At 36.1% G+C, this 18,868-nt stretch overlaps 1 protein-coding gene across 4 annotated transcripts in view; it reads right to left on the minus strand.

The window, feature by feature from the left end:
• The window catches only part of chd2 (chromodomain helicase DNA binding protein 2), a 28,656-nt gene that overhangs the window by 5,384 nt on the left and 4,404 nt on the right, over positions 1–18,868 (minus strand). For 2 of the 4 annotated variants that reach the window (XM_084125102.1, XM_084125103.1), the window contains 30 exons: positions 17,944–18,178; positions 17,736–17,822; positions 17,362–17,423; positions 16,317–16,433; positions 15,728–15,898; positions 14,746–14,879; positions 14,415–14,640; positions 14,199–14,299; positions 13,308–13,349; positions 13,045–13,214; positions 12,795–12,919; positions 11,485–11,701; positions 11,311–11,400; positions 11,014–11,204; positions 9,585–9,773; positions 9,221–9,383; positions 8,987–9,139; positions 6,801–6,872; positions 5,665–5,814; positions 5,399–5,547; positions 5,080–5,269; positions 4,142–4,312; positions 2,269–2,438; positions 2,143–2,184; positions 1,922–2,061; positions 1,695–1,833; positions 839–989; positions 629–751; positions 289–405; positions 30–167 (listed from right to left, as the gene is read on the minus strand). In XM_084125102.1, the coding sequence (XP_083981228.1) occupies positions 30–167; positions 289–405; positions 629–751; positions 839–989; positions 1,695–1,833; positions 1,922–2,061; positions 2,143–2,184; positions 2,269–2,438; positions 4,142–4,312; positions 5,080–5,269; positions 5,399–5,547; positions 5,665–5,814; positions 6,801–6,872; positions 8,987–9,139; positions 9,221–9,383; positions 9,585–9,773; positions 11,014–11,204; positions 11,311–11,400; positions 11,485–11,701; positions 12,795–12,919; positions 13,045–13,214; positions 13,308–13,349; positions 14,199–14,299; positions 14,415–14,640; positions 14,746–14,879; positions 15,728–15,898; positions 16,317–16,433; positions 17,362–17,423; positions 17,736–17,822; positions 17,944–18,178 (4,225 nt within the window). Of the gene's footprint in view, positions 1–29; positions 168–288; positions 406–628; positions 752–838; positions 990–1,694; positions 1,834–1,921; positions 2,062–2,142; positions 2,185–2,268; positions 2,439–4,141; positions 4,313–5,079; positions 5,270–5,398; positions 5,548–5,664; positions 5,815–6,800; positions 6,873–8,986; positions 9,140–9,220; positions 9,384–9,584; positions 9,774–11,013; positions 11,205–11,310; positions 11,401–11,484; positions 11,702–12,794; positions 12,920–13,044; positions 13,215–13,307; positions 13,350–14,198; positions 14,300–14,414; positions 14,641–14,745; positions 14,880–15,727; positions 15,899–16,316; positions 16,434–17,361; positions 17,424–17,735; positions 17,823–17,931; positions 18,179–18,868 lie in introns of all 4 variants that reach the window. The other 2 variants (XM_084125101.1, XM_084125104.1) reach the window with 1 other exon arrangement.

Genomic DNA, 18,868 nt, shown 5'->3' on the forward strand with positions numbered 1-18,868 from the left:
ACACCGCAGACTGCCAACATATAAAGTACCTTCTCTTTTTTGGACTTGAAACGCTTTTTGTCTTTGTCCGCCTCCTTTTCTTTTTTAGTAGTTCCTGTTTTTTCTTTGTTCTCTTTGTTATCCTTTTTCTGTTTCTTCTTTGTGGGTGATTTTTCAGCTCCATCGTCCTGGAAAATCAGAGAATTTAAAAAAGGCCTAACTGGTTAGTGCTGTGCTGCGTCTGTAAATCCCTATATTAACAAGTAGAGTTTGTTATATAGGTGATAAGATGCATTAAAAGTAACTTACCTTCACCTCTCCTTCTTCTGAAGGGTTGTCGGAGAGACGAGGAGAGGCGTTTTCATTGACCAGATCATTGTTAGGGACCTTGTTCTTCTTTCGAGGTTTCCTCTTTTTGGTTTTGATCTGGGAAGTGGGAAGATACAAAGAATGAAAATGTCATAAAACATACTAACTGAAACTGAACTTTAGTACATGATAAGAAATTTCATTTGCACTGCCACATGGCCGAAAAAGTTAGTAATCTAACTCTTACCCCTTCCTGACTAAAAACATGCATGTCCAACAAATGTGGTGTGCATTTGCAAATATAGTAGTTTAAAATGGCCTAGAGGCCCATGAACTCCACCTCATCTCCTGCTTTAACAGCATCTTGGCTTTCCTGCTCTTTCTTCAGCATCTTAAGCAAGTAGTCTCCTCGCATCTGCAACTGCTTTCCCTGAGGCTTCTTATCAGGGTCATCTAGGAGAATCTACAAATAAAGACAAGGCATTTGAGGTCAGGTTAGGTTATTGTCAGTCTTTTAACTGTGAGGAAGCATTCATTTGACTCAATGTACCTTCTCAGAAAGTTTGAGATCAGGGTCGGTCTTGATCAGGTCCCAGTTGCCGTAGCCGTGCTCATAGATACCCAATAACAGCTGTGTGTCATCATGAATATCCCAGTCTACGTCAAAGTGCGGAGTCTTCACCCGACAGGTGAGCTGAAATCTGGCCAACAAAGAAAGAAAACGTTACCCTCGTTTGCCTTACACCAAAAAAAAAAAAAGAATTGCAAAAAAAAAATCGTCACACGGAGGAATTACATTAGTCCATTATTTCATGAGTTAATTTTGACTAATTATGCCTATTTTTCTCAACTGTTTAAAAATAGAAATCTTTATTTTTTATTTTATTCAATATAAGTTCCATACAGTCAAATATATCACATTGTGTTCAGATAACTTTATTTTTATACATTCTGGCAGACAAATGTAACTTTATAGATACAAAATTGGATACAAAATCTATTGATTTAATATTATTTTTAGTCACTTTGATAATTCTGGGAAATAAAGTGGTGGTAATTCACAAACATTATAAATATCATCTAATGTTCCTGAACTTATCCCATGCATTTTACACTTGATGAGTCAATGAGGCAGATAATTATAATACTGAAAACAAAATTATTCTAGATTCTCTTTGCTACCTCAATTCAATAGCCTCAATTGAACTTATGTAAAAGGCATTCTCAAATCAATTTTGAAAGGCACACGACCCTGGAATGGATATTTCTTCGGACAATGAAATTGAGTTCCCCAATAAACTCATCAAATCAAATTAAGTGGCTTGATTAAATCTCCACCTACAGTGTTTGCAACGGTTAGACACGCTGCACTCTGAAAAAAAATAACATTTCTAATTTGGACTCACTTGCTCCTTTCAGCAGGATTTGGAGGCACAGATTTATGCAGCGGTTCGAACTCCTCTTCGTGCTGGATAATGGACTTCGCATTGACCTGAACTCCAGAGATCTTTATGTTAATGCCTCGTCTTTTTCCTGGCCCTTTAGCTGCAACAAAGAAATTAAACCAATTAAAAGACAAAAAACTAATTAAATCAATATTTTACTCAGCATTGCTATAGTAACATTCACACACCTTCCACAGGGTTTTCTTTCAGGTGCTCCTCATGCTCCTGTACTGCAGCCACACAGCTATTGTGTACCAGTTCCCCCAGTCGCTTCAGGTCTGCGATGGACTTATCCACCAGCTCAGAGTCACGGGCAATCGCCTCCAACCTGTAGAAAACACCATAACCAGTTCAGCCGTACTGCTTCTAAATGGACTACATATTTTACTCATAGTGGTGCATTTCCTACCTCTCAAGCGGAGCTCCAAACTTCTTGTATGCCTTAATGAACCTAAAATAAATAGACAATTAAGTAATTGAAATGTTTACAGCGAAGACTCACTTCAATGTGTAATTGAATGTTCTGTTATATTACCTGCGGATCTCTGCGTCAGTAAATCCCTCCACATTGTTTTTGCGAGCTCTCGGCCTGCCTCTCCGCTTTGGTCGTTTGTCATCCTCGCTGTCATCCGTTTCACTATCTGAACCCGAGGATCTGTGCTTCAGTTTAGATCCCACGTCACTGTCGCTGTCATTAGCCTGCGCCTAAAAACATCACAATACAGCTTTTACACAATGTGCCATGACGCATCCATGCAGACTGTATTTATCTGTCCTCTCCACGCAGAAATTAACAAAACTGCATAGAAAAACAAAAAAGTGTTAGGAATATTGATATAGTGGTTTCACATGAATTTGTGGACGCCTCTGTTCTGCTCTGGATTAAAGCAAGAGTAATGAGCATGTGGCTGCAAACACGCACGGCCTTATCGCCGGGGAGTCCACTGCGCTGTAAAACTTAATGACTCATTTCCAAAAGCTACGCCGCATACATCAACATGTGCTGCCATCACATGGGAATGCAGCGTGTGGCTATAAAATCTAATGAGTCATTACAGTATGCGCAAGACATTACAGATCCGGCTCATAGGAGAGGATAAAAGCACGGAAAAGCCACAGGGAGCACTTCACACAACTGTCTGCTATGTACATACATTTATAATGTTCATAAATGTGCACTCACACACACATATGTAAAGTATAAATGCATGCTGATAAGTGTCTCATCTACGCTTGAACTGAAAATCCTTTGAAGGATTTCTGCAAAAATAACGGGTAAGAATCTTTAGGCACCTCAGGATCTGATCCGATTTCGATTCTGGACGTCACGATCTGATTCCAAATCAAATCTTGATCTACATTTTTTTTTCTTATTAATTAGTTAGTTTACTGACTTTAAATCTTACATTAATTTGTAAAAAAAATTATTTAATTACTCATGTAATTATAAGTAGCTACGTTTTAACAATTACAAATTGAAAATTAAAACATTAAGAATTTTCAAATATAGTTTCAAAACATACAAGCAAATCCTAAATAATAAAGAGGAACAAGAAGACATATTACCAGCAATAATCAAAGAGTGCTTTCAGTATCCGAGGGTACATTTAAGACAACGATGTACTAAAAACGGATAAGTTTATCCTTCACGTTTTTTTTTTTCACGTAAAGATGACAACGTTAAAACAATCCCCATTCACACAGACCTGCACGCCTATAGACTGAACATGTAATACGCATGCGCATGACGTCACCTTTTCACAAATTCGCGTTTTTGTAGTTTACACAGAGAATATAACGGTATCGTTTTCAAAAACTTGCATTTTACAAATGCTTTTTTCAAGTTTTCGGTATGGGTGTGTATAATTTATGTTGTAGAACAAAACGCAAAGCATCGCCAAGTTATGTTTATCACAGGTTTTTTTACTCAGAAATTGAAAAACCCCATAGGAAAATCTCAAAGGAGCCAGGGACAAATTAGTCTTCTGGTTTCTGACATCATCCCTGCACCTCTATTGGTGTTTCAGTGTATGCGCACACAGTTGCTAGTAGCATGATGTGGTTGTGCATGATGTACCCATGTATGTATGTTGTATGATTTAGGAGTAAGGGAGAGTCTATACACAGGTCAAATTCAGGCCGAATCACAAATTTATTTAAACGTTTAAAAACTATCGGGAGCTCGGGAGGTGCTCGGCTCAGCTCGTAATTCCTCTCACATGATGTGAGCCATGACCATACAAGCATCTACAGTTGATATGTGATTTCTCCCAACAGAAGAGCTCCTACGGCATCAGATTACACAGCGTGCAACCAACATTACCCAATTTGAGCTGGCACAACCCTAGACAGAGTGCATGAAAATATAGACAATAACCAGCTCAGGTAACCTAGAAGCACCTCCTCACCCTCTTGTTGGAGCTTCTGCTTCTGGGCAGCATGTAGATGTCTTCCATCTCCTTCTGCTTCTGTTCTTCCTCCACCTTTTTCCGCTGATCCTCTGGAATTATATCATCCCAGTCACGCACAGCCCTCTCCTCAAGATCTGGTGTGCTTTCATCCATGGTAAAGTTAGCCACCTGCCAGAAAAAAAAAAACACAGTTCATGCTGGGCTGAAGATCAGGAGAAAATATGTAACTTAACTGTTTGAGCAACACACACAGGTGTCAAAAGGGGCAACTGACTTTCAAAAGAAATCACTCCCTCTATACTGTTAGATAAAAAAAATAAGTAGTTTTTTTTTTTAAATTGTTTCTTGTTATCATAAGCCATGCAATCATAATACATGTAAAATTGTCTCTTCATTTTAAATGGACAGTAATATCTTTAATCATGTCTGGCAACTTGAAAAATGTGTTTCCCAAGGGTCTATAAAACCTTTGGTGCTTGGACCCCTAAATATCTGCCAGTGGCTCAAAAAAATTCACAAATAAGTTTTCAATGACAGATTCATTTTGTTCCATTTTTCAAGTCTTCATTTTACATTTGAATCTCAAGTAAATGTATCTTGATTTAAAGGTGTTTAGATATTTGTACTGGAAAAACACTGAGGAAGATACAAGGCATGCAACATGTAATGACATGACTTTATGAATTTAAGACTTTCTACTCTGATTTAAGACCTTCTTAAAGGGGTCTTGTCTTCACCACTGACAAAATGGGCTTTCAATAAAACTTGGCTGCCTCTACTATAGAAAGGCTATTTTGTGTTTTATATCAGTGATTAATACTTTAAGAAGTTAAACTTTAAGGCCTTGATTTGTGGGTGAAAGGGCGAATTAAGACTTTCTATAAAAGTCCTGTTAACCCTGTTAACATTAAAAGATTGAATAGACTCCCGAGTACCTTAAACTGTGACAGAAGCTCATCGGTGGCACTGGATCCCTGATCACTCTCTCTGGTTTCAGCAAGCCGCAAGATCTCATCAATGTCCATTTCCTGGGGTTCTGATTCCTCTCCCTCAGGTTCCTTGAACAGATCCTCTGCTCCAAACTTCAAGATTGCTGTCAGTTCTTCTTTATTGAAGGGGTTTGAACTGGAAATGGCCAACAAACAGGTATTAATTATTATGCGTTAAATGTTTAGTCATTTCAATTCAATGAATGCTTAAAACATTTTGACCAGAGAAATTAGATTTATTATATTAAATTTTTGCAGTTCTCACTTTGAATTTGCCGAGTTGTTATCCAGTACGGTTCGCCCAGTTGTGTCCATTCTCTGAATGACGAGATGGTCTAGAACCATCTTCTTTTTCGCTCTTTCAATAATGTCTTCCTCCACAGTGCCTTTTGTGACCAGACGATAGATATTCACCTATGCAAAGAAGCCAAATACATTTCAATGCAATCTAAGTACTGCTACTTGTGAGTCTAAGTTCATTCAGCAATAAGTGAAGTTACACATTAGGTCAAAGGTTTGAGCTCTACTTACTTGCTTTTTCTGGCCAATCCTGTGGGCTCTGGCCTGGGCTTGAAGATCATTCTGTGGGTTCCAGTCCGAGTCAAAGATAACCACTGTGTCGGCTGAGGCCAGGTTAATCCCAAGCCCTCCAGCTCGGGTGGACAGCAGGAAACAGAAGTCCTGGAGATGACACAGGATGGGCAGTGAGAACAAGTGCCAAATGCTTGTCTTTTTTTAATTAATACTTAAATATATACCTCCTATTCTAGGTTAAAGGGGAAATTCACTGCTGACAAGATGGGCATCTAAATGTGGAAAAACTTCTACACCCATAATGCACTGTGCTTGATCCGACTGTCAGTAAGCAGGGATACAAAAATGCAAAAGTACTTTCTTTAGTTTTCAAGTAGTTTCAAGCTGTCAAAAGTATTTTGTAGACTAATAAAAGGGATATACTGTCTCTAGGTGCAGGTAACACGAAGAAAGAGAACATTATTCTTTAACATTTACATTGTAACAATACAAAGCTGGTTGAAAATCTGCAAAGTTACTTCAATATGCTAACTCTATCTAGATATATTTAGTATATTATAAACATAGTAGGTTGATTTCTTCAAAAAGCTCATCTAATGCCTAATTTGTTTGACCGGCCAATAGCAGACAGGGGAAGTGATCAGAGAAAATCATTACTGGTTAGAAAATCATTATTTTTACTTTGTTATTTTTGGTGACAGTTGTGGTGCAAAAGTTACACATTTTACCTTTAAATGGCTTAATAATGATATTGCATCACTCACATCTTATGAGAGATATAAATCAGTCTAATGGAACCTCAAACAACAGTTTATTATTTATATTATATGAAATTTTTATTATATTTATTATATTTTATTATATAATTTATATTATATTGAATGATTGTATTGCTGATTTTATGGTCCTTCCTGTTCCAATCCGACAATCGCTTTGACCCTTTATGATAATATTTTCAATCTCCTGATAATTACATAAGGCCTGTATTTCCCATGGATCAAGCATTCCCAGAACAAGGAAAGTGCTTTGTCAAGTGAGCGCTGACTGGAACATCACAACCATAGCAAATGTCTCCAGACAGTGAAGCTCTGCCCAAACATAACAAACAAGCATGCCACATTTTAGGTTCTTACCTCAGAGCCTTCTGCATTAAAGTGGTCCAGTGCTTGTTTTCGGATCTCTCCCTTGATGGAGCCGTCCAAACGCTGAACATTAGAGAAAACACAGATACGATTAATGAGTGTCAAGCGTGGCACTTTGACCAAACTTGGGCATCTCAGCTAGATAAGCTCCCATAAAATCCTAAAAACCCCCCAAGTCACCACAAAATGATGACGACACATTTGCCAGACCAAAACAACATTGAGGTGCAAGCTGTGCTAATGCTCAAAGCTGCACCGATCAAAAAATAACTGGGGGATAAAAATAGGCTCGGGGAACTTGCTGTCGGAGCAAACATGGTGCAACCCTGACACTTGATTCCCAAAGTCACCAGAGCCATACACACTACACCTCTGAATGTCTCCAGTCTTCACAGAGATTATAAAAACCGATGAAAAACTGCAAATTCTCATCTGAACAAGGACACTAGGGAAGGGTATTCGTATAATTCAATGTAATTGAGTACTCTGTAACACCATAAGTACCATATTTTCCCTAAAAATAAGTCACACCTGACTATAAGTGGCACTGGGTCAAAATTGCATTGTTGAGAGGAAAAAAAAACCTACAGATAAGTCGCATCTGTGTATTAGTCACATTTTATTATTACATTCAGAAATAATGCAATGTAAAATACTTATATAAAATAAAACTAAATATTTACAAGCATAAACACTAAAAACATGTATTTTAGTTCCCCTCACTCCACAACAAATCCTTTAAATTGAAGACGACAGACCAGGAATGACAAATAAAAGTATAAAACCAACATAAATTATAAGGCTGGGACGATACACCCCTCTCCCGATTCGATACTATCACGATACTTGGGTGCCGATATGATATGTATTGCGAAGTATTGCGATTCGATATTGCAATATCCATTGAGAAAAGTTAAATCATACACTTATACAGACTGTACATGATGTATAAGATGAGTCATATTTACAAAAACAAATCACCACATCTTTCTGACTTCATACTACATTGTCTTGAATAAATGTTTCAATAACAAATACATTTTTTAACAGTGACTTGTCGCCACCTAGTGGCAAAACAATGTAATCGATAAATATGTTATCTTAAGCACCAAGTTTCTATCAAAAGCTGTTTTTTATCACTATCGTAGACATCAGTGTTCATATTTGAACTTTAAACTTTTATCCAAGTACTTTTATGATCATTTTAACTATTGCATCACAGAAATAATGATACTATGAGGTTGAAAAGACTTTGCGAAGCGGTTTCATGACAACTCTCTCCGGGTCAGCAGCAGCACCAACACAGCTATGAATGTTGCGATATGATTTGGTCAAAGTTTAATAGACAGATGAATTGAAAGATCGCGTGGGTGTCTGAATCAAGATTACAGTCTTTTATAGATGAATCGTGCAGCTCTACGGTCTTATCTCTCTCTCAGCATATGAGTAGCGCGAGGGCTTTTCAGCGCTTTCAGTCTCACGTCTCTTCCGCGCGTCCACTTGGGATATTACGTCACTCACAGATAACGACACATTTCATCCTCTGTTGGAACGAAAGTGGCTACCTTCTGTCAACCTCATCTATAAGCAAGGACAAAAATAAAGTAACTGAATTTTAATTAATAACGATTCTGAAATAAAATTGATTTTAGAATCGTAAAAAAAAAACATAATAATAATTATTGCGATAGATAGGTGAATCGATTTTTTTCTCCCAGCCCTAATAAATTATAGTGGCAATCCAAATGTGTATGCTTGTGTTGCTTGCTTGATGTTAATTGCATAAGCCTCTTCGGAATACAAGTCACAGTCCATTTTAGATGATAAAATTTTAGGTGACTTATATTCCGGAAAATATTGTAATTTATTTCTTGAAAAGTAAAATGAAAATTAAACACACAATACGCATGTGAAATTCAAAACCAAAATGGTCTCTTATTACCTCAATGTTACGTATTCAATCCTATTCGCAATCAGAGCAAGATTTAGGTGCAGGATTCATTTGGAAAATATATTTTTTCTAGGCCAGTTTGCAAACAGCTTAAATAGTGTTTTGACTAGTCGGCAAGTCGATTACACTTGTCTAGTACACATCCTTCTAATAAGGGTCCACGTCTTTACTTTGAAGCTGTAACAGATAAACAATCGAACCCTTTTCAGTATTGTTCGGTTCATACCTGGAACGGATATCGTTTCATAGCCAGGTAATCAGCAAGGATGTCCAACATGCGGACCATCTGAGAGAAGATGAGCACGCGGTTGCCTCTCTCCCTCAGTCGTGTGAGAAGCTTGTCCAGGAGAACCAGTTTCCCGCTGCCACGCACCAAGGACTGAACAAACATCAAAAACATCCTGAAAATGACATTCTCCTATGAACAAACCCATTGAATTCCAATCTAGGACAGTCATACCTGTAGGTGCTCTTGCACTTTATCATTCTCACCATCCTCTGGTTGTTTGATGAGGAAACCATGATTGCAACACTTCTTCAACTCCATGACGATGTTGAGAAAGCCAGAAGAGCTGCCTCTGGTGCCTTTGGACAAGGCTTTGAAGTTTCTTGTTAGTATCCATCTAAAAAAAAGTCAAACATTACATTAAGACTCCAAATGAACAATGATGAGATGAGCAGACGTTCTCAAAACACTTGCATTCCAACTGCGTGCAGTCAAAATTTGGCTCAATCAAAGAGTTACTTGATTTAGAGAGCTATGTTACCGTCCCAAAGCGCACAGCCTTGGAAAGAGGCATGAAATGGGATAAAACAACGCTTACTTGTAGAACTGTTTTTGCTGGGCAGACATGTCGACTCTGAGGATTTGCTCCACTTTAGCCGGCAAGGATTTCTCCACGTCTTTCTTGACACGACGCAGTAGGAAAGGTTCCAGAACTTTATGTAGGCTCTGATAACCATTATCCCTGCCTTTACCATGCTCATCCTCAAAATCCTCCCAGGACTCAAACCTAAAGGAAGGCAAAGTCAAAAACAGGGGTTTTAAAGTTGATGCCAAGGACCCCGAAATATTATGACCCCCTTCCTTAAATATAAAGACAGCTACACAAGTTCATATTTAATAACCAATTTATACTGTGTGAGAAAATACTACGCATAATATTAAAAATACCACTTGTTGCTTATAAATTGAATAATTGGCTTTTATATTGTTATTGTACAAAAGCCAAAAGAATAGTTAAAAATATTATATATCTGAAAATACTCTGAGAATACTACGATTCAAAGGTTTTGGTTATTTTTTAAAGAAGTCTCTTATGCTCACTAAGGCTACATTTCTTTGATCATAAATATAGTAAAAACAGTAATATTCTGAAATATGATTACAGAATGATTTAAAAATCACTGGTTTCTATTTTAATATAATATAAAATGTAATTTATCCCTCAACATTTTCTTCAATGTCACATGATCCTTCAGAAATCATTCTAATATGCTGATTTGGTGTTCAAGAAACATTTCTAATTATTATCAATGTTGAAAACATTTGTGCTGCTTAATATTTTGTGGAAACTGCCATACATTTTTCAAAAGAACACAAGTTCAAAAGAACCGCATTTATTTGAAATGTCACACGAAATTACTTTTGTAATATTATGTCTTAATTGTCACTTTTGATTAATTAAATGCATCCTTGCAGAAACATAAAGTCCCCTTTTGAACGGTAGTGTTTATCTGAAAATATTTTCTTATGTTTATGTTAACAATATCAATTCCAATATCAATTTTACATGTCTAAAAGTAAACAGAAACGTATTCAAATTCAAATTTATTTGTACAGCGCTTTCACAATAAATATCATTCTAAAGCAATGTGTTAAAAAAGACAAATATATTTATAAAAAAAATAAATTAATTAACATTTTAACATTTTGATGGCCATAAAAAATATATATTTTTCAGTACAGTACTGTATTTTTAGTAAATATTTATGTTATTTTTTCTACCCTAATATCTAAACAAAGTATACAAATTTATTTGTACAGTGCTTTCACAATAAATATCATTCTAAAGCAAGGTTATCATTCTAAAGCAAGGTTAAAAGACAAATATATTAACATTTTAACTTTTTGATGGCCATAAAAAATGATAGATATAGATATAGATATAGATATATTCTATCATTCTTTCTGGTGGACTCCAAATGGCAAATATGAACTTGCATTTTCAAACCCTGACTGCGAGTACCTACTTGTCAGGCATAAGAAAGTGCAGAAGGGACCACAGCTCTTTGAGTGAGTTCTGCAGAGGGGTCCCAGTAATGAGCAGCCTGTGATTGGATCGAAAGTCGATCAGAGTTTTATATAGCAGCGAGTCGTCATTCTTAAGCCGGTGAGCTTCATCAACTCCGAGGAAAGCCCAGTTTATATTCCCCAGCACTCCCTGCACACACAGACAAGCCTTGACTAAATAATGTGCAAATAAAGAAGAACAACTAATTTCCATGAGACAGAGTCGGTTCAAAAGATTAAATCAAAGATTCCTATACCTTGTCCTTCAGTAGAATTTCATATGTGGTCAAAAGTGCATTGAATTTAATCCTTTTTGTCTGCTGGTGGATCCATTCGTAGTCCCGGATCTGGTCAAAAACACAACATTATACCTAAAATATACTACTTCTTCTTTTTGCATTTGGATTGTCTCAGCATGTGTACTAGCTTACCGTCTTTCTACTTGTGACGTCTCCTAGGTACACCACTACGTTCATATCCGGGGCCCAAGTCTCAAACTCCCTCTGCCAGGAGGTAAGGGTTGACAGGGGCACCACCACGATGAAGGGACCATAAAGCTGGTGCTGATGAAAAAGGTAGGACAGGAAGGAGATCGTCTGAATGGTCTTTCCCAGGCCCATTTCATCAGCCAAGATAACACTGTTACACCTACAGAACATAACAGAAACCAGAAAACAAAAATGTAGAAGGAATCAAGTATTCTTAAATGATCACAAGCTAATATGAAAGCATGATAATAACCACTCTTGTTATTTTAAACTAAAACTTGAACTATAAAAAAAAAATTGTTAATTGAAATGAAGCTGAAATAAAATATAATAGAAATATTAGATGAAAAAGTTAAACAAATTGGAAATGTTGTTACTAACTGAAAGTTGAAGTACTATAATTACTCAAACTGAACTAAAAATAAATGAAGCTAAAGGGAAACATTTAGAAATAAATAAAATTACTAAACATTTAATTAAAACAGAAAATATAAAAAAAATAAAAGCTAACACAAAATAAGTACTATAATAGTATAAATATATAAATTATAGTATACTAATATCTAAATTATAAATATATCAATAGTACTAAAAATAATAATAACCATAGTGATAATAACCATTAGGCTTGTCACGATTATTCAACAATTAATACAATTAAATATTAATATTAACCAATTACATTTTAATTAAATCAAAACAACAACATTAGGGTTGGCTTCAAGTATTTCTACATTGTGTTAATATTACTTGTTATTTCAATGAGTAAACAGTCATTAAAAAGGAACAAAAAAAGCACTTCTTGTCAACACTGTTGTTTATTTATTAATTAATTAATACACCGCATATATTAGGATTAATTTATAGCAGTGTTTCTCAACCGGTAGGTTGCGACCCAAAAGTGGGTTTCTGAGGGAGTCACGGAGTGTGTAGTCAAAGAAACAACAACAAAAAACTGTCCCGTCTGAATAGTGCTTTATACTGGTATTCATCAGTGTTAGTGATAGTCTTATAATTTATGTGTGTGTTAAGTGGGATGGTACTTGTGTCCGTCAAGCATTTTTCAGAAATAATTTAGCTTGGCTCAAATTCCTAAACATTTGGATCACGGCTTAATGAGCATGGGAAAACATGGCCAAACCATTTAAGAACCATTGATTTACACAAATGTAATGCCACTACCTGTACTTTGACATCCCTAATGCAAAGTACTAAATGCGGAAATCTAAAAACTCCACTTGTATGTTACACACCTGCACCAGGAGTGGGCCAGCCAGTTCACTCCATCTAACTGGTAATCTCTGAGTTCAAGGTTCTCATCTCCAATGTAAGAAGGCTGCTTCTTCAAGGGCAGAAATCTTGGCCTCTGTTTCAACACCTTCCATTTGGGCAGAAAAAGACGACAGGGTTCACATAACTGTAACATAGCCTTTTCCCAAAACATTACAATGATAAGAATAAAAGAAAAAACAAAGCTCCATTAATACACGCTCTCATTCGCACCTTGCAGTCTTTGGAAGGGATTGTCTTGCAAGCATTTCTGTGTAGGAAACTTTCAACGCAGGCCTCAAATTTCTTTCTGGTTAACGCGCCATCCTCCCATGTGCACTCCGCATACGGCAGCCCCATCCACTTACACAGGTACTCTGGCTCAGTGGAAGAGGTTTTATGGGCTGTTGCAACATATCAGAAAATTATTCGAGTAGTAAACATCTCCTTTTGGCCAAGTAAATAAGAAATAGTGCACACAAAAGCAGTGAACTTACAGGGTAAATCTGAATGTGCTTGTGATTTCCCTGCTCTTGTTGCTGATTAATAAGAGAAAAGGAAAATTAGTAACTGATCATAATAGGCAAAAAGCAACCACTATCAGTCAAAAGTTTGGGGTCAGATTTGTTTTTTAAAGTAATTAATACTTTCATTCAGCATAGATACATTAAAATGATCAAAAGCGACAGTAAATAATTTTTGCTATTATTTTGAACTTTCTATTCAAAGAATCCTAAAAAAAAAATGGTTTCCACAAAAAAAAAAAAATATTAAGAATAACATCTAATTAAGCATTAATGTTTCTTGAGCAACAAATCAGCATATTAGAATGATTTCTGAAGAATCATGTGACACTGAAGACTGGAGTAATGACGCTGAAAATTCAGCTTTGATCACAGGAATAAATTACATTTTAAAATGTATTAAAAAGAAAAACGTTATTTTAAATGTTAATAACATTCCATAACTACCGTTTTTTGATCAAATAAATGCATCCATGGTGAGAATCAGAGACTTGTCTCATTAAAGTCGGCATTGACAGAAGTCTTTTTTCCTTCCCTATTGTGACATATCCGAGTGAAACAGCTTCTCGAAGAGGAAAAACTATAGGACACGACTTGATTGTGTCCATTGGGAATTGATTGAATGGTGGTTTATTATTGCTGTGATTTCATATGATTGACAGCCCTCACACCAGTAAACACCTCATCAGAGAAGAAACGATGTTGCAAGAGGAAGGGGAAGCTCTTTTTATTAATGATTATGAGGACACATGAATTTAAAAATAATAATGATCAGATGTGCATAGATAAATTATTAATAATAAACACTGCAATATTCCATAGAATTGTCCATTTTGATTTCATGTTGACTAAGTCAGAACTTACCGATCACTCTCTCTAATATCTGGAATTGCTTGCTCAGGTCATTGGTTAGTTCTTGCTGGCAATTGTAATATTCTAAATCTTCCAGTGATGCTTTCCTCAACCTAAAAAACGTAATTGTAATTTACACATTTGCTGTCAGATTCAGGTCTGTAAAAATGCCAGTTTCTTCTATAGATGATATAAAAATGGAAATATGTCATTTGTGTGAGAACTAACCAAGCGTTAAGCTCATCGTTTTTCTTCTTGAAGTTTTCCAGCTTCTTGATCCCTTTGACTTTCTGCTGAGTGAGGGAGTCCACGCTCTCCCAGGTGTTGTGGATGTAGGACCAGCCTTTCCACTTGATGAGGAACTGAGTCTCCCCTTCCTCTTTCTCAGGGTCAAAGTCTGCTCCAGGGTCCCCATTTTCCTCAATAGCATAGAGGGTTGTGGAAGCTCCAGTAGCTGTTACCGAGGATGAGAAAAGAATAAAGGGCTTTAATAAATAAGCACAACTGCTGTGTGTATCACTGAATATTAAGTACGAAGAGAAAAACCTAAGGTCTTTACCTCCTTTCTTGCCTATCCTGGTTTCAAGGACCTTCTCGATGGTCTCGCTGTCGTCATCCTGTTGCTCCTCGGCTCCTTCCATTTCGATAAGGTCATCAGAGTCCGTCTCGAAATCATTCTGGTCCTCCTTGTAACTGCGACATATGCTTCATCATTACTATTTGACTAAGTCATTATACTGTATGGGTCAATCACAAATAAGAATATCAATGATAAAGAAAAGGGGAAAAAATTCATGCTAGTTTCAATTTATTGACACTAAAAATGTAAACTGATGTAAAAGTTAGGTAGTTTTTGTTGCATATCATATTTAATACATCAGGCTTTTATGGTCAATATAGTATACGATACAGGAGAATATGGAGCTCATACTCAAGTAAGAATAAAATAGCTAAATTTTTTTCAAAATATTTTATAAATAAAATGCATTTCACTCTATATCTCCAATAATATCTTAGTAAGGTGAAATTTAAAAACTAGTTTTCTGATCAAAGCTCTGTAGTTTTTATTGTGTGATGATGGAGAGATGTAAACATAAAGGTTCCTCAAAAGCCTGATGAATCATATTTGATACATTTTGACATGACTTTTCCCAAAAATAATGTAAGCATGTATAATCAGGTAAATCCATGTTGCTTCAGTCCAGTGCCTGTTCATCTTGAAATGTTGCTAACAATATATTCTTACATTTCCTTTATAAAAATAAAGTAAAGATTTGACAGCAAAGACACATGTACCACGGTCTTAGAAATATGATACAGAAGGCTTTACGTGTGCAAGTGTATACATCTTAATTATTTTCAAAGATATTTATAAAAGGGCAAAAATATTAAAATGAATAAATTACAAAAATTACAAATATAGTTGTATTCACTTTATGCATGATATGCATTTAAAATGTATTTTTTATTATATCTGACAAAAGTATGGCATCTCCCATACATGCGATCTACATACGCTCCTTGATAAGAACAATCCATACCTGACTTTAGTTGCTGCTCGCCGCCTTGTTTGTCTTTTTGGGGTATCCTCCTCTTCATCATCATCATCATCGTCGTCGTCATCATCATCCTCCTCCTCTGAGGATTCCTGCTTCCTCTGTTTCCGTCCCTTTTGCGACTGCTGCTTGCCAGCAGATGATTTGGTCTGTGGTCTGGGAAGGGAAGAGAAGAGCACACACACATTTATACACACTCATTCAGCATACTAGGCTTTTTGCCTTTCGTTCTGCATCCCTGGTGTGTTTGCTAGTGTAGCGATTCATTTTCACGCCTACCAGCCTGACTCGTGAGCCAATAGCCTTGAGACAGCTGTCCGACAATACAAGCAGTTCTCATTGCTCATATATTATATGCATAAATCAATTATTATATTAATCCTTATCCCAGACATAGGATACATGCTTTATCACAAATCAGCACAAGTATCCTAAATTGTTAGAGCAACAATCATATCAGCGCAAACATAGCAGTTATAAATGAGCCCATGTATCATCATTTGTGTTTAGTAAGAAAGCTCAGTTGATAATTCACGATGCGCTGTCTTAAGGCCAGGCTTCGCTACACTCTTACCTTCTAGCAGGAAGTCGTCTGGATCTAACTTTTTTCTCTTCCTGCTCACTCTCTGAACTGCTGGCCTCTTCCTCAACATCCTCTTCGTCTTTTGAGTCATCATCTTTCCAGGTATTTCTTTCAACACAGAAATACCACAGGTTCATCTATCGGACCTCTAATGGCTTCAACTGCTACCGTACCGTAAAGCTGCAAGCCACTTATAAGTTCCACTTATTACCCATCGCACAGGCAGGTTAACATGCTAGGAGGGATTCTTCAGTCCATATACACTAGCATTTAAAAGATTTGTTTATGCTTTTGAAAGAAATCTCCAATGCTGCATTTATTTGATCACAAACACAGTAAAACAGTAATATTATGAAAAATAAATGTAATTTCGGTGATGACAAACCTGTATTACTTTATTAATTCAGTGTCACATGATACTTTAGCAATCATTTTAATGTGCTGCTTTGGTGCATTATTATTATTATTAATGTTGAAAACAGGTGTGCTGCTTTTTTCTCTCTCAGGATTCTTTGATGCATAGAAAGAAAGAATTTATTTGAAATATAAATATTGTGTAACATTACAATGTCTTCACTGTCATTTTTGATCAATTTAATGCATCCTTGCTGAATAAAAGTATTAAAGTTAAAAATATATATATTTTGAATGGTACCGTACTCAGAACTAATGTATTGCATTTTTTAACAAACTATTTTTTTTTAAATCAAAAGTTTATATTTACAGGTCTTTCGTGTTTTATATACTTGATATTAGCCATACTTAAAATGTATGAATGTCATTGCACTATATAACAAAATGTCTTAATAATCTCACATACTTTTGAATATGAACAATGCAATATGAATATAAACAATGAGCTTAAAAGACATTTACATGCACAACTATGGGTGAATCTAAATGCTGCATACTGTGTTTTATATGGAGAAAATTATGAGAACAGAAAAAAAAAAACCCCAGCAAATCAGATATTTATAAGTAAATTATGGAAAAAAGGTGGCGGGGAGAACTAATTTAATACTTTCAGTACACTTACTCTTTCTTTTTCTGCCGTGGGCTTTTTCTTTTGGGACTTTCCCCCTCTGAATCACTGCTGCCCTAGAAACCCATGAAAATCCACTTTGAATATTTGACACTAGATTAAAAAGCATGAAAATGTCATGTTTCAGATTCATCAAGGTAACAAACCTTTCAACACACAGGGCATGTTTACACTACTTGGGCTGCCAAGCCTGATCAGTTCTGAGTCCAAGGCCAAACATAAATATTTATGCTTTAGTAAGTATCTATGTCGATGATTACTTTGGTCCAAGAAGCAGAACATGTTGCAAATGTCGACTGAGAAAGTGACAGAACGCATGTGACCACTAGGGGTCAGTGTTGAATTAGTTTTATGCACAGCCAGCCTACCTCAGCTCCGATGTTGAGGCGGGCAGGCTCTTGTCTGCTGCGACTGGATCTTCTAACACCATAAATATCTGGATGTTCCTCCCACATCTATGATAATTAGGAATACAATTCATTTGAAATGATAAAGAAATTAATCATCAGCTAATTTAAATCAAATGGAAATAATTCCGGATTCCTTCTTAATGTTCAGACTGGCCTTTTTTTGTACCTTCTTCACGTCTGCCAGGTTGTCTTTTTTCCTGACCGGTTTGTCTTTGACCTGTGTTGAGTTCTGACGGGATTTGGACCCAGTGGATTCACTCCCTGACTCAAAGTGGCTCTCGGAATCGGAGGTGCTGTTGGACTCGGAACGCCGGGAACGAGCTCTATCGCTTCCCTGCTCGCTCTCCGACTGACTCCCAGACTCTGATCCAGAGCGGTTAGATTCCTCTGATGCTGAATTGCTATAACATTAAAGATGTGCATGTTGAGAAACAATGAAAACATATCAAGCGGTTCTGAACAGTACAGCAGAAATCACGTTCATAAATTTAATCTGAAATCTCAAGACAATTATTGCAACAAAAAAAAATTGCAATTAATTTTTTATTTTAACTTCATTTCAGCTTATTTCCTATTTCTAAATCGCTTAATTATCTGACTTAAACATCTGGCTTTTCGCGAAAAAAATAAAATAAATCCAATTATCTCAGTCCAACAACGAAATGCCAAGTCCTCTAGGCCTAAGTGAAATGTCTTAAACCATTCTGTCTTTGCCATTGTAAACAATATCATTTAAAATTTGGAATTGGATTTGGAAACTGGGGAAAAGGAAATCCAATATAATATAAATGAAGTAGCATGGGAAACGTTTCTGCAATTAGCTGGAATTAACATCACTTGTTTTTAAAAGAAAATATGTAGCAACACTTTACAAAAAGGTTATCATTTGTTAACATTAGAGAACATGAATTAGCAATGCAATATATTTTTCACTGTTTCTTTTTTTAATCTGTTAATGTTTGTTGTTAAAAACATGTTCATTGTTTGTTCATGTTAGTTTTCAGTGCATTAACTAACGTTAACCGATCCAACTTTTGATTTTAAAATTGTGTTAGTAAATGTTGAACTTAACATGCACTAAGATGAACACT

The sequence above is a fragment of the Abramis brama genome (assembly GCF_963993115.1).
Source record: "Abramis brama genome assembly, chromosome: 9".
Classification (NCBI taxonomy): domain Eukaryota; kingdom Metazoa; phylum Chordata; class Actinopteri; order Cypriniformes; family Leuciscidae; genus Abramis; species Abramis brama.